Source organism: Syngnathoides biaculeatus, chromosome 16 (genome assembly GCF_019802595.1).
Source record: "Syngnathoides biaculeatus isolate LvHL_M chromosome 16, ASM1980259v1, whole genome shotgun sequence".
NCBI lineage: Eukaryota > Metazoa > Chordata > Actinopteri > Syngnathiformes > Syngnathidae > Syngnathoides > Syngnathoides biaculeatus.
In genome coordinates this window covers 23,402,826-23,418,743 of record NC_084655.1, presented here as the reverse complement: position 1 = coordinate 23,418,743, position 15,918 = coordinate 23,402,826, and the positions used below count along the sequence as shown (strand labels likewise).

Genomic DNA, 15,918 nt, shown 5'->3' with positions numbered 1-15,918 from the left:
GGAAATTCAGCTACTGTGGGTCGAAGAAGAGGAGGAAACCGGATCCAGCGTCAGAAGAAAAAGAGGAATGCACAGAGCCTACAACTGAGTGTAGGGACTTTGAATGTTGGGACTATGACAGGAAAAGCACAGGAGTTGGTTGACATGATGATTAGGAGAAAGGTTGATATTCTGTGCATCCAAGAGAGCATGTGGAAAGGTAGTAAGGCTAGAAGTTTGGGAGCAGGGTTTAAATTATTCTACCACGGAGTAGATGGGAAGAGAAATGGAGTAGGGGTTATTTTAAAGGAAGAGCTGGCTAAGAATGTCTTGGAGGTGAAAAGAGTATCAGATCGAGTGATGAGACTAAAATTTGAAATTGAGGGTGTTATGTATAATGTGGTTAGCGGCTATGCACCACAGGTAGGATGTGACCTAGAGTTGAAAGAGAAATTCTGGAAGGAACTAGATGAAGTAGTTCTGAGCATCCCAGACAGCGAGAGAGTTGTGATTGGTGCAGATTGTAATGGACATATTGGTAAAGGAAACAGGGGCGATGAAGAAGTGATGGGTAAGTACGGCATCCAGGAAAGGAACTTTGAAGGGCAGATGGTGGTGGACTTTGCAAAAAGGATGGAGATGGCTGTAGTGAACACTTATTTCCAGAAGAGGGAGGAACATATAGTGACCTACAAGAGCGGAGGTAGAACCACGCAGGTAGATTATATTTTGTGCAGACGATGTAATCTGAAGGAGGTTACTGACTGTAAAGTAGTGGTAGGGGAGAGTGTAGCTCGACAGCATAGGATGGTAGTATGTAGGATGATTCTGGTGGTGGGTAGGAAGATTAAGAAGACAAAGGTAGAGCAGAGAACCATGTGGTGGAAGCTGAAAAAGGAAGAATGTTGTGCAGCCTTCCGGAAAGAGGTGAGACAGGCTCTCGATGGACAACCGAAGCTCCCGGAAGACTGGACGACGACAGCCAAGGTGATCAGAGAGACAGGCAGGAGAGTACTTGGTGTGTCATCTGGTAGGAAAGGGGAGAAGGAGACTTGGTGGTGGAACCCCAAAATACAGGGAGTCATACAAGGAAAGAGATTAGCGAAGAAGAAGTGGGATACTGAGAGGACTGAGGAGAGGCGAAAGGAGTACATCGAGATGCGACGTAGGGCAAAGGTAGAGGTGGCAAAGGCTAAACAAGAGGCATATGAAGACATGTACACCAGGTTGGACACGAAAGAAGGAGAAAAGGATCTCTACAGGTTGGCCAGACAGAGGATAGAGATGGGAAGGATGTGCAGCAGGTCAGGGTGATTAAGGATAGAGATGGAAATGTGTTGACTGGTGCCGGTAGTGTACTAAATAGATGGAAAGAATACTTTGAGAAGTTGATGAATGAAGAAAATGAGAGAGAAGGAAGAGTTGAAGAGGCAAGAGTGAAGGACCAGAAGTGGCAATGATTACTAAGGGGGAAGTCAGAAAGGCACTACAAAGGATGAAAAATGGAAAGGCAGTTGGTCCTGATGACATACCGGTAGAGGTATGGAAGCAATTTGGAGAGATGGCTGTGGAGTTTTTGACCAACTTATTCAACAGAATACTAGCGGGCGAAAAGATGCCTGAAGAATGGAGGAAAAGTGTTCTAGTTCCCATTTTTAAGAACAAAGGGGATGTTCAGAGCTGTGGGAACTATAGAGGAATAAAGTTGATGAGCCACACAATGAAGTTATGGGAAAGAGTAGTGGAGGCTAGACTCAGGACAGAAGTAAGTATCTGCAAGCAACAGTATGGTTTCATGCCTAGAAAGAGTACCACAGATGCATTATTTGCCTTGAGGATGCTCGTGGAAAAGTACAGAGAAGGTCAGAAGGAGCTACATTGTGTCTTTGTGGATCTAGAGAAAGCCTATGACAGAGTACCAAGAGACGAACTGTGGTACTGCATGCGTAAGTCTGGTGTGGCAGAGAAGTATGTTAAAATAGTACAGGACATGTATGATGGTAGCAGAACAATGGTGAGGTGTGCCTTAGGTGTGACAGAGGAATTTAAGGTGGAGGTGGGACTGCATCAGGGATCAGCTCTGAGCCCCTTCCTGTTTGCAGTGGTAATGGATAGGCTGACAGATGAGGTTAGACTGGAATCCCCTTGGACCATGATGTTCGCAGATGATATTGTCATATGCAGTGAAAGCAGGGAGCATGCAGAGGAACAATTGGAAAGATGGAGACACGCACTGGAAAGGAGAGGAATGAAGATTAGCCGAAGTAAAACAGAATATATGTGCGTGAATGAGAAAAGTAGAGGGGGAAGAGTGAGGCTACAGGGAGAAGAGATAGCGAGGGTGGACGACTTCAAATATTTCGGGTCAACAATCCAGAGCAATGGTGAGTGTGGTCAGGAAGTGAAGAAACGGGTCCAAGCAGGTTGGAACAGCTGGCGAAAGGTGTCTGGTGTGTTATGTGACAGAAGAGTGTCTGCTCGGATGAAGGGCAAAGTTTACAAAACAGTGGTGAGGCCGGCCATGATGTACGGATTAGAGACGAGAGGTGGCACTGAAGAAACAACAGGAAGCTGAACTGGAGGTGGCAGAAATGAAGATGTTGAGGATCTCGCTCGGAGTGACCAGGTTGGATAGGATTAGAAATGAGCTCATTCGAGGGACGGCCAAAGCTGGATGTTTTGGAGACAAGATTCGAGAGAGCAGACTTCGATGGTTTGGACATGTTCAGAGGCGAGAGAGTGAGTATATTGGTAGAAGGATGCTGAGGATGGAACTGCCAGGCAAAAGGGCGAGAGGAAGACCAAAGAGAAGGTTTATGGATGTGGTGAGGGAAGACATGAGGGCAGTTGGGGTGTTAAGAGAGGAAGATGCAGGAGATAGGCTAAGATGGCAAAAGATGACACGCTAACGGGACAAGCCGAAAGGAAAAGAAGAAGAAGAAGGTAAGTAGAACCAAGCAGAAGTTGCAAGTACTAGCCTCGCTAGCTTAGCTAGCTAAAATCGTAATGAGTAGCCTAACATCAAATTTTCAGTGAATAGCTTACCATTATTTTACAGATAATTTATGTATATTAATCATACCATTTGGTTAGAGCACTGGTTTGATAAACCAGGGGTTGTGGGTTCGTATCCCACTGGGGCCTCCACTCCCTGAGAAGGGTTGCGTCAGGAAGGGCATCCGGCGTAAAAATTGTGCCAAACATATATATGCGTTCATCTGAGATGACACGCTGTGGCGACCCCGAAAGGGACAAGCCGAAAGAAACTTACTTTTTAATCATACCATTTGACAGTGATTATGGTGTCCCTGAAACTTACATGTTACTCTTATTTTGTTTTGTTTTTTGCATGCGTTTTTAAGTTTTATCCAGATCTGGGTTACTTTTGGGATTTTTCAATGATTCAGCTGAAGATGACCACATACTTCTGCACATAACTTCTATATAATATGTAAAGATCCAAATGATTATGAAGATGGGAGCTTTCTTCCAAAACCATATTTCTTTGGTTTAGTTTTGCGTTGCTCAGTCCAAAACCTGCGTTCACCCGAGTCCATTTGGATTTTTGAAGGATTGGGACGACCCCGTTCGTAGCGTTAACGCTGAGCTAGCCTTTCAGGTGGCTGAGGTTATTTTTGCCCCCCCCCCCCCCCTTCCAATCCAAATTGTCGTAGTGGTGGAAGGAGCAAACCGCTGGATGGTCCCTTTCAAGATAAAACCGTGAACGAGTCAGAATTGGACCTTCTGTTAAGCGAACCCGTGACAGGATTGAATTTAGGGCGCGCATCGTACAGGCTTGGACCTGGTGCCGGTGCCCCCCCCCCCCCCCACCCCACCTGAAGGGAGCTCCAGAGACGCAGTGCCCACGTACCAGACCGGTCACGCTCATCTTTCGCGTAAACCAATTCCATGCGTCCACACACCCGCCAGCCTTCACTAGAATCCCACCGCGAACACACCTTTCACCAGGCGGTGATAATAAAAAAAAAAATAATTATTTTTTTTTTAACTTATTGACACTTTGTCTCATCCCGTCATCCCCTCCCGAGCCGTACCGAGGAGACGAGAAATCGAGATGTCACCTTAAATCGACTCGGCCCGGACGGCTCCTTGTCTTTGCGACGACGTCGCGCCATTGTGTTGCTCCGTTTTCGCCGACGGCGCTTCGATTGTCACGTCGTCGTGACGACGCACACACAAAAGACGCTTTCAGGTGACCCCGATGATGAAACGCGGTGGAAATACCGTCGAGGCGCCGGAGTCGCCAGCAATTTGTGCTTCTGCTTTGTGCAAATTCGCCCGCTGCAACGTTGAGATCCATTACGAGTGAAAGAAATCCAATCTGTCACCCTTAAAGGAGCCGTTAATATGCGTTGTAAGCGGACAAATTAAAGTATAAAATATAATCAACGACTCAATAAAAGTAAGATAAGGCAGCGCGCCGTTCTAATAGTTCATACAGTATGTCTGCCTCGAACTGCGACGTCAAGCCTCTCACCAGTTTTCCCGCCCTACTATAAATCAATCAACCGCTAATTTTATGAGAAAATAGAACCAATTTTTAAAAATTAGAAATGTATATAAAATGTGCACAATTGTTTATTCCCACTATCCAATATCAGTTAATTCTCATATTTTATTTATAATTTTTTTCATTCGAATTGATCAACCAATTCTGTAAAATAGATGAAAAGCAAAATGTTTTGTTAAATGTGTTATTTTTCTACGTATTTTTTATCGACAAGAAAGCAATTCTCCAATTTAAAGAAAATATAAATAGTCAACCAATATTCCCATTATCCAATATCAATTAATTCTCATATATTATTTAGAATTTTTTTCATTCGAATTGATCAACCAATTCTGAAAAATAGATGAAAAGCAAAAGGTTTTGTTGTTGTGTTATTTTTCTACGTATTTTTTATCGACAAGAAAGCAATTCTCCAATTTAAAGAAAATATAAATAGTCAACCAATATTCCCATTATCCAATATCAATTAATTCTCATATATTATTTATAATTTTTTTCATTCGAATTGATCAACCAATTCTGAAAAATAGATGAAAAGCAAAAGGTTTTGTTGTTGTGTTATTTTTCTACGTATTTTTTATCGACAAGAAAGCAATTCTCCAATTTAAAGAAAATATAAATAGTGAACCAATATTTCCGTGTATTTTTTATTGACAAGAAATCAGTTCTCCAATTTAAGGAAAAAATAGTGAACCAATAACAAATATGTAAAATTGTTTTAATCATAAAATTGTTGTAGTTTTCTTATTTAAAATAAATAAATAGTAAATGAATACAAATATATATATATATATATATATTTTTTTTTTTTTAAATAAAAGCATAAAGACATTCTTTTAGGGAAACAAAATAGAGCCTAAACATGCTATTTCCGAGCAATGTTCTTTTCTTTCTCGTTGTGTTTCCAGCCTAACGCTTCCCGAGGAGCCCCCCAGCGCGGCCCCCCAGACGGTGATGGCCAGCGGCCGCACCAACCAGTCCATTATGATCCAATGGCAGCCGCCCCCCGAGAGCCACCAGAACGGCCCCCTCCAGGGTTACGTCATCAGGTGGGACAACCGCAGCCCGCCCGCGTGCCGCCGCCAATCGGACCCCCGCGGCTCCTTTTGGGCACCCGTCACCGCCGCTCCATTAGCCGCCGTTCGATTCCAGCGCCGCCCTGACTTAAGCGCTTGAATTTGTTCCGTGACTGCGCCGGCGACTCAAAATATTGCGTCGCAAATTGTCTTTCCCCCAACGGGATGAATCGAAAATGGAGTTAAGATGGTCCAAAAAACACATAAAAAAAAATGTATTGAATGTCTTTTTTGGTAACAAGAAATGGCACATTGCAATCCTGTGCTTTATAAAAAGAAGAAAAAAATTCCCTTGACAACTTCATGAAGTACAAGGTAAAAAATGAAAATGTTAGTGCGCATCACGATAATACTGTGTGTCTTGGCCAACAGGGGGCAGCATATTACATACTGACATAGACCTCGATTTGACGATGAAACACAACACAACGTAGGTGCAAAATCCATCCATCTATCCATTTTCTTTGCTGCTTATCCTCACGAGGCTCACGGGGAGTGCTGGAGCCAATCCCAGCTACCGTCGGGTACGAGGCGGGGTACGCCCTGAACCGGTCGCCAGCCAATCGCGGGGCACATAGAGACAAACAGCCACACTCGCAATCACACCTCGGGGCAATTGAGAGTGTCCGATTGATGTTGCACGTTTTTGGGATGTGGGAGGAAACCGGAGTGCCCACCCGGAAGAAACCCACGCAGGCACGGGGAGAACATGGAAACGCCACACAGGCGGGGCCAGGAACGAACACGGGTTCCTCAGAACTGTGAGCCTAACACTTTACCATCTGAACCACCGTGCCGCCTAGTTGCAAAGTATGATTATTTTTTTTAGATGCATATATTAAACCAGGATGCATCCTCGCTGTTGGGTGGAAAGTTTGTAAATGTAAAAAACAAACAAGCCATCTTGCTAGAATTATCAGTCACCGCATTGCATCGCTCAATTTGGTATTATACTTTATATCGCTGAACACCGCAAAATCACGTTCAAATGCTCATTAATTAACAGAGTCTGTTAGAATAGTTATGAGAGATGTAGTAATAAAACTATTAGCTGAGTAAGCTGTGTAATAGGTGGAAAGGAATATGGCCGCTCGCTTACCTTTATAGCTGATGCGTTTGATTTTTCATAAAACATGCTAACCTGACTAATCTCACTCACTTTTGTCATGTCAAAGTTGTGGTTCTGCTCTGTCCTGTTTTTAAAATCCCGCCACTGACCGATCGCCAGGTACTGTTTGTCCGGGCTTCCGGTGGACTGTCAGATCCGCAACATCACCAGCCCGGATCAGAGCAGCCTGCTGCTGGAGGACCTCATCATATGGACCAACTACGAGATCGAGGTGGCCGCCTACAACGGGGCCGGCAGGGGCGTCTACAGCCACAAGGTGACCGAGTGGACCCTGCAAGGAGGTGAGCGGCACGCTGACCCCCCAAAAAATTTAAAAGTACGCTCTGGACCGCTTGACGGCCAGCCTATTGCGGGTACACGTGCGGACACATAAATATTCACGTTCTGGTTCAAAAGGAAGGCCTGAGCTGAGATTCGAACACAGAATCTCAGAAGCGTGAGGTGCTAGCGTGCTAACAGCGCTAATATTTACGAAGGGGAACCCCCTCCCCAAAAGTAGCCTCGGTATGTTGTTAGCGGTTGTTGCATTTGTCAAACTGTCAGAATCGGATTGGAATGAAAAGCGTACATTCAGTCGGACCCGCTCGCTCCTCCTGCTGACGTTGCGCCGCTTTTGCTTCCTTCAACTTCGTACGTCGGCTTCCGTACGGCTTAAAACTCTTCCCCATCTCCCAATTTCCTGTCACGATAAGCGCCAGCGACCCCCTGACTGCGCGAGGCGCGAGATCCCCGAGCGCGCTTCCCAAAAGCACGCCGAGAGCGATTCCGTTTGCCGTTCCGCCGCGCACAACGGCTCACGTTCGCTTATCGCCGGGCGGGCGGGCGGTTAGCGGGCACACGTTAACCTACGTAAACATCACTGGGGCCAACTGTTTATTTTCTTTTTTTTTTTGTTTGTTTTTTTTTAAATACGCATTGGACTCATTTGAGAACAATGCATATTAAAAAAAAAAAAAAAAGCTCCCCGTCCGTCGGGGAGAGGTTTACCAAAGTTTAATGTGTGGCCGCAACACGCTTCCGTGTACGTTGCAGACGACGCCGTCATTTTTTTTTTTCTTTCACACATTGCTCTCAAATGAGCCAACTTGGCATTATAAATACCTTTTGGGAATTTGACATTAAGAATAATAATTCCTACCTGAATTGAAGCGATCGCTACACAGGTGTGTGCGTATTTTGGTTGGGCACCATCCATCACGTTTAATTGCCGAAATCATCCGATCATTTCTCATCTTTTCAGCTGCTATTCCGTAGAATGATCTCTTTGAATATCTGTCTCGTCTGTTCTAACAGCACAACAAGTTGTGAATATTCTCCTCCGGTTCAATGTCCCCAACACTGTCGAGCGGCTCTTTTTGACCGGCAATATGGCGCCGTGAAAATGCTGACGTCGCGTGCACGAGCTCTACTGAGGCCGTACAAGCGCTGAAGTTGCTGAACGCCGCGTAAAACTTGTCTGGCAGGCTCGTGGAAGGTTTGATGTTCTCTTCAAGAAGAATCTTCCCATTTGCTTGAAAAGAAAAGTTTTCCACCAATCTCTTTTGCCAGTTGGGAGTACAAATGCCAAAGTTATACAAAGGCCACGTGGACGCCGAAGGAACGCGGAACCCCAAATGCTGAAAATAAACATTCGCGGCAAGAAAAGATGCGGTCGCGAGTTTCCGACGCGTCGTTTAAAAAAAAAAAAAAAATCAAAAGCCTTGAATGGAAAATGGGCTGATCAGGCTGGCCGAGGAGCTGACAAAAGGTGGGCCACGGAAACCGGAGACCACTGGACACAAAGCCACCATTATTAGATTTCTGTTTGTGTGTATTTCTTTGTAAAATTGCATAAATCCCATCAATTCACAGTAATGCAGATTCAACTGCACAATAAAGTCTCCGTTTTGTTTTGTTTTGTTTACGTAAATCCCGGTAATGAATGGATTCAAATCTTGCCATCAAAAGTCTCCCATTTGTTTGTGTTTGATTGGAAAGTCGAGCTTTTGATTCCTGGGAGGTACAAAACATCATCGTTTCGCCTCCGTTCCCCTCGCAAGTGGAAATATTCATTTCATCATGCACTTTTCTGTCAGCGCGTTTTCCGAGCTCGCCCTCTCATTAATTTGTCGGCGCGGCGCGTCAAAAATGCAGAAAGGCGCGCCGTAATTCGCGTTTAGGCTCATCGGGACCGCGACGACCGCCGGGTCGCTCGGGCTCATTCGTTTGCCGACCTTCTTTTTCGCGGCCTTGCGTCAGAAGGTCGCGCTGGCTTCAAAGGAAGGCGCTGCGGGCTTCACCTGGAAGACGCCCGAGGCGAGAACACACGCGAGCGGGAGGATGGAACGCCTCAGACGAACTTTGCGCTAATCTCGTCTTTCCTCGGTCAGTGCCCACGGTGCCGCCGGGAAACGTCCAAGCCGAGCCGGTCAACTCCACCGCCGTGCGCTTCACCTGGAGCGCCCCCAGCCCGCAGTTCATCAACGGAATCAACCAGGGCTACAAGGTGAGCGTTCCCGCTCGGCACACGAAAGAGAAGGGGGGGGGGGGGGGGCAAGTGGCGAATTTCAGGAATAAGGAGGAATAAATTGACAAAGGAAGGATGTGCTCATATTTTGGGGGATTTATATTTTTTTCCATCAGAAAAAAAAAAACGAGATAGGCTTGGATGGAAAAGATGACACACTGTGGTGACCCCTAATGGGACAAGCCGAAAGAAAAAGATTTATATATATATATATATTCATAAATTATATTAGAATTAATTTTTTGTATTGTTATTTTGACAATTAAATTGTGTTTTTTAAAAAAGGACATGGAACTTTTATTTTAAAAAGAAGTCGTCATCTTTACAGAACACAGTCAAATAATTTGAGGGGGAAAAAATTATGAGAAAAAAATTGATATAATTACAATCATTTTTTTGTATTGTTATTTTAACAATTAAATTGTGTTATTTAAAAAAGGACATGGAATTTTTATTTTAAAAAAAGTCGTAATCTTTACAGAACACAGTCAAATATTTTGAGGGGGGAAAAAAATTATGATTCTGGGGGAGGTGTAGGTTTGGAAAAATGTATTTACTACTGAAATACAAATTATTTTACAACAAAATAAATTTGGTTTGGAAAAATGTATTTACTACTGAAATACAAATTATATACAATAAATTAATACATTCGAAATGTTACTTCACGATAAAATGGTTTTATGTTACAAGGAAATGGGTAAAAAATATTACAAATAAATATTACAAGAATAGATTTGAAATATTATTTTTATTGTATTCCGTGTGACTGCGATGCTCATCTGCACGATAAAATGAAGTAAAACTGAGACTTGCCCCCCCCCCTCCCCCTTGTGACCCGGTTGCAGCTGCTGGCGTGGGAGCCCGGGCGGGCCGGCGAGGTCGCCGTGGTGACGGCGCGGCCCAACTTCCAGGACAGCGTCCACGTGGGCTACATCTCGGGCCTGAAGAAGTTCACCGAGTACTACGCGTCGGTGCTGTGCTTCACCACGCCGGGCGACGGCCCGCGCAGCCCCCCTCAGCGACTGCGCACCCACGAGGACAGTGAGTGTCAGCCCGCGAGCGTCGTGGGATGGCGCGTCTTTTTCTGACCGCCGTAATCATCCCGCAGCCCCCGGTGCCGTGGGACACCTCAGCTTCACCGACATTTTGGACACCTCCCTAAAAGTCAGCTGGAAGGAGCCTCGGGAGAAAAACGGTCTTCTCACCGGTGATTATCGATTTCATGGAAAGAAGCGACGCCGTCACAAGCGCAGCGGCGTCAAGACCCCGTCGCGTTTGTTTTGCAGGCTATCGCATCTCGTGGGAGGAGTTCAACCGCACCAACACGCGGGTGACGCACTACTTGCCCAACCTGACGCAGGAGTACAAGGTGACGGGCCTGACGGCGCTCACCACCTACACCATCCAGGTGGCGGCCATGACCGCCAAGGGACAAGGCCAGCTGTCCGCCTCCACCATCTCCTCGGGCGTCCCGCCAGGTCTGCGCCGACCGCGTGCCGTTCCGAACGCGCTGCGACACGTTTCTAGTCTCGTTTTCGTGCGTCTCGTTTCCGTGACAACCCGAGGGAAAGGATTTGAGACCAGAGAGGCCATCATCATCTGGAAAAAAAAGGAACGATATGATGGAAAATAAATGAGAAAAAAAAAGTAATTTTGCCACAACAGTCTTTTGTAAGTCTTGTTTTTGGAAAAACGAAAAATTAAGAAAAAAAATGCAGTTGTCCTACAAGAGAATACCAGAAAACAAGTAAGGAATAAAATTAATTTTTCAATAATTTTTTTGGGATAAAAATGTATTAACCGGATTAAATTTTTTGTTCTTGCTCCAGTGAAACAGCTTTTTATTTATTTTTTTTTTACATGCAAGCTCTTTTTCCATAACGTTGTTGTGCTACAATTTTTGGGGGGATTTTTTTTCCAATAATTGTTTTTTCCCCACAAAGTATAAGAATACAATGATATTTTTGAGAATTTTGTTTTCAATGAAATACCCCTCAAATAGTGGTTGCGTCGGCCTCACAGTTCCGGGGTCCCGGGTTCAATCCCGACTCCGCCTGTGTGGCGTTTGCATGTTCTCCCCGTGCCTGTGTGGGTTTTCTCCGGGTACGTCCCAAAAACATGCAACATTAACTGGACACTCCAAATTGCCCCGAGGTGTGATTGTGAGTCCGGCTGTTTGTCTCGATGTGCCCTGCGATTGGCAGGCGACCAGTTCAAGGTGTGCCCAGCCTCCTGCCCGATGACAGCTGGGATAGGCTCCAGCACTCCCGCGAACCTCGTGAGGATAAGCGGCACGGAAAATGAATGAATGAATACCTCTCGAATAACTTTGAGCGAAAAAGCGATCATCTTCGCACAAGGCTTTTTTTAATCTCCCTCGCGGTCTGTTTCCGCAGAGCTGCCCGGCCCCCCGACCAACTTGGCCATCTCCAACGTGGGCGCTCGCTCCATCAGCCTGCAGTTCAAGCCCGGCTACGACGGCAAGACGTCCATTTCCCGCTGGCAGGTGGAAGCGCAGGTAGGCCGCCGGCCCGCCGACGCCCGCCCTCCCTCTGCTCGCGTGCGCTACGCTGACGTCGGCCGCAAAACTCTCGTCTGCGCGCGTCCGCAGATCGGCATCATCGGGGAGAACGAGGATTGGCTGATGGTTCACGAGCTGGCGAACGAGCCCGACGCCCGAGCAATGGAGGTCCTGGAATTGAACCCTTACACATTCTACAGGTGAGCGCCGCGGCGAAAACCAGAGCTTTATCTAGACGCTGCTTCCATTTATCTGGTTTCTATCCCAAATTTCGAGTTTTTTAAGGGATTCAACTGATTATGCAGACGTTAGCCAGTTTTTGTTTGATTTAGTTGCAATGTTTGTCCGTCCATTTATGGGGGAATCCAATGAGGGTCGGCGCTTTTTTTGTTTGGTTCAGATTTTTTTTTTTCGACATTCGAAGGGTTACATTTCATTGTTGTAATTTTTTTTTTATGCATTCCAATCATAATGGAACTAATCATCAATAATCAAATTTTAGTTTTGTTACTCTCGGGCCTCGCAGTGCAACACATTTGCAGTCTCGCTGAAATGAGCCCGTTTTCGTGCGTCTCGTTTCCATGACAACCTGATGGAAAGGATTTGAGACCAGCGAGGCGACCACTTGCCAAAAGGAACAATACGATAGAAAATAAATGACTAAAAAAAAAAAAAAAAAGTAATTTTGCCACAACAGTCTTTTTGGAAAAAAGAACAATTAAGAAAAAAATGCAGTTGTCCTACAAGAGATTTTTTTTTTTTTTACCAGAAAACAAGTAAGGAATAAAATTAATTTTTCAAAAAATTTGGGGGGATAAAAAAGGATTAACCAAATGAATTTTTTTTGTTCTTGCTCCAGTGAAACAGCTTTTTTTTTTTTTTTTTTTACATACAAACTCTTTTTCCATAAAGTCGTTGTGCTACTATTTTTTTGGTGAATCCAACTCTATTTTTTCCAATAATTTTTTTCCCCCAGAAAGTATAAGAATAAAATGATATTTTTGAGAATTTTGTAAAAATCAATAATCAATTTTTAGTTGCATTTCTCATTTTTATTTTTATTTATTTATTTTTTTTTGTTTTGTTTTTAGGTATACGAATGCCTATGCAGACGATAACTTGGCTTTGTCGCTCCAAACTCGGCGTTGTTGTCTTTTGACGCGGCCAATAAAGTGACCGGTGCGTGTAGCGCGACTTCCGTGCCTCATCAGCGAGTTTCTTCGTCCCAGGTTTCGAATGCGGCAGGTGAACATCGTGGGCACCAGCCCCCCCAGTCAACCTTCTCGAAAAATCCAGACCCTTCAGGCCCCTCCGGACGTCCCCCCCGCCAACGTCACCCTCCGCACGGCCAGCGAGACCAGCCTGTGGCTCCGCTGGGTGGTACGTTTCGGCCGCTTGTGTCGACGACGACAGCCTTTTGCGTATACTTGTGACGACCCGACAACACGAAAGCGTCCTCGTCACAGCCGCTTCCTGAGTGGGAGTACAACGGAAATCCCGATCTGGTCGGCTACCGCATCCAGTACTCCAAATCCGCCTCCAAGGGAGGCGTTCTCTCGCACGTCATCATGGACCGGCTGGAGCGGGAGTTCACCATCGAAGACCTGGAGGAGTGGACCGAGTACGAGGTGCGGCTCCAAGCCGTCAACGGGATCGGGTCCGGGCCCTGGAGCCAGCCGGTCCACGGGAGAACCAGAGAGTCCGGTGAGGAAGACTGAAGAGTCACCCGTCACGTGCACAATATTTGGGTTGAGGGTCTAAAGTCTCTCTTGTTGCTTTAGTGCCTTCCTGTGGGCCCACCAACGTGTCAGCCTTTGCCACCACCTCCAGCAGGATCCTGGTGCGCTGGGGCCAAGTCCCGGAGACGGACCGGAACGGACTCATCCTGGGATACAAGGTCAGTAAATATTGATATTCCGTTGCATATTCTATCATTATTACTCACGACGCAGTTATTGAGACGTCCTAATCGCATTAAATTCTTGAGGTTGGCCAACGTCTTCGTCAAGATTTGTTTTCTTTGTGCTCATCTTGCCCTCAAAGCGCTTCTGCTGTTCTGTGGTTCCGTGTCAGGTCATCTACAAAGAGAAGGACTCGGACTCGGCCCCGAGTTTCTGGGCGGTGGAGGGCAACACGAGCCACAGTGTCCTGCTGACGGGCCTGGGCAAGTACGTCCTCTACGAGATTCGGGTTCTCGCCTTCACCCGCATCGGCGACGGGAGGAGCAGTGCGCCGTCCATCTTGGAAAGGACCCTGGATGATGGTAATTTCGAAATCCTCCACTCTGTTATGTTCGAGATACATTATTTCCAGTGTAATAACTCGCTAACAACGCCAATCACAATTGGCAAAAGCATATTTGTGAAGTCCCGTTTTTTTTGTCCCAATTTTTCCTACAGCTTGTGTGCTCATTAGGATGCTAATGACAGTAATGGCCGTAATTATTCTTCCCAATGTTGTGGCGTTCCAGTGCCAGGCCCTCCAGTTGGCATCCTGTTCCCTGAAGTGAGAACCACCTCCGTCAGGCTCATCTGGCAACCCCCGTCCCAACCCAACGGCATCATCCTGGGTGAGTTAGAACGCGGTCGCCGTGAGTGAGAACCACGGTCGACGACGGCGCCCGCGTACCGGAGGGAGGTCCTCGGTTTCGGACGGGCCCGTCCTACGACGTTCCGGGGTTGGCCGCTTGCAAAGTGGTGGTGTAAGAATACGTCATCATGTAGCCCGAGAAGACCTGCTCAGTTACCGCCATTCCTTCTTTTTTTCCATTTAAATGTTTTATATTCGTGGCCTAGAAGTAATTTTTATACATTTACTGTTATTAAGACTTTATTACTGCATTTGCATAGGTTAGTGACGCTACGAGGCATTTACGTTTATGTACAAATGTGTTGGTTGCGCAACTCTTAAGATAGATACAAGTGGTGTTCCCCGAGGCTCTCTTCTTGGCCCTTAGATTTTTACATTTTATCCTCTGCGACATGGGTTCTTAAACTTTTTCCGTCCATGTCGGACAATTTTTTCCAAGGAGCCCCTGATAATCTGAAAGCCAGATAAACGTAGCTACCACGTGCACCCTTAAATGCCATAAGAATTGAAAAATCGCCATGAATCATCACAAAATGTTGTTTAGAGAGCATCAATAATTCATCTTATGAGAATGAAGTTTTCCCAAGATGGTCGTTTCTCGTAACGTTGCTCCTTTTATTCTGGAAATGATATTTGAATCTTTAAAAAAAAAAAAAAATCGGACACCTGGTCAAATAGCACGACTGGTTTATTACACGGTCGGCCCGGTCCTCACTTGTCTAAAATGATACGATGTCATTTATTGAGGACCCCCAAGCTACGGTTCAGGGCCCCCAGTTTTTATAACCGCTGATAGGTAATCGCATGTCACATTGACTTCAGTCCTTGCATTTGTCATCGGAATAGCGGCTTCACGCTTAATGCTTGACTGACTTGATGACGTCCTCGCAGCCTATCAGATCACGCACAGGAGAAACTCGTCCAGCGGCAGCGCCGCCACCGTCGACGTCCTGAGCCCCAGCGCGCGGCAGTACACGGCGACGTCGCTCAAGCCCGAAACGGTGTACGTCTTTCGCCTCAGCGCGCAAACGCGCAAGGGTTGGGGCGAGGCCGCCGAGGCCTTGGTGGTTACGACGGAAAAGCGAGGTGAGAGCCCGGCCTCGTCTTTGAATGTTTGAAGGAAACGGAAGAACCACTTGTAGGAATCAGCCCTCGTTCCCCCCGCCCATCACTCTCCCGTCAGTCCGACCTCAACCCACCGGCCGGCCCGTCGCGCCTCAGCAGGAAGTCCGGGCTCGCCGGGTGCTGCTGTCGTGGGAACCGGGCAGCGACGGCCTCTCTCCGGTCCGCTACTACACGCTGCAGTACCGAGAGCTCCCCGACAGCAACTGGACCATCCACTCGACGTCGGTCAGCCACGAGATCAACTCCTACTCGGTGGACAGGTACCTTGGCGGTCAACAGTCGAATCGATGGTGGTTTATTGACATGATTCATAATGCTCAAAAGGGATTGATGGTGGCGCCTTGAGATACGAGTTTCATCATCGAGAATTGTCTTCCGGCGGCACGGTGGTTCAGCTGGAAAGCGTTGGCCTCACAGTTCTGAGGACCCGGGTTCGATCCCGCCCCCACTTGTGCGGAG

General features: G+C 46.4%; 1 protein-coding gene across 1 annotated transcript in view; it reads left to right on the top strand.

Moving 5' to 3' along the window:
- Window positions 1-15,918, top strand: part of LOC133514285 (protein sidekick-2-like) — a 166,743-nt gene that overhangs the window by 124,708 nt on the left and 26,117 nt on the right. Inside the window, 15 exon segments of the mRNA XM_061845836.1 lie at window positions 5,419-5,559; window positions 6,815-6,996; window positions 9,085-9,200; window positions 10,070-10,265; window positions 10,333-10,431; window positions 10,511-10,702; window positions 11,621-11,742; window positions 11,836-11,945; window positions 12,975-13,125; window positions 13,212-13,449; window positions 13,527-13,642; window positions 13,819-14,008; window positions 14,216-14,314; window positions 15,226-15,420; window positions 15,518-15,719. Coding sequence (XP_061701820.1) covers window positions 5,419-5,559; window positions 6,815-6,996; window positions 9,085-9,200; window positions 10,070-10,265; window positions 10,333-10,431; window positions 10,511-10,702; window positions 11,621-11,742; window positions 11,836-11,945; window positions 12,975-13,125; window positions 13,212-13,449; window positions 13,527-13,642; window positions 13,819-14,008; window positions 14,216-14,314; window positions 15,226-15,420; window positions 15,518-15,719 — 2,349 coding nt within the window.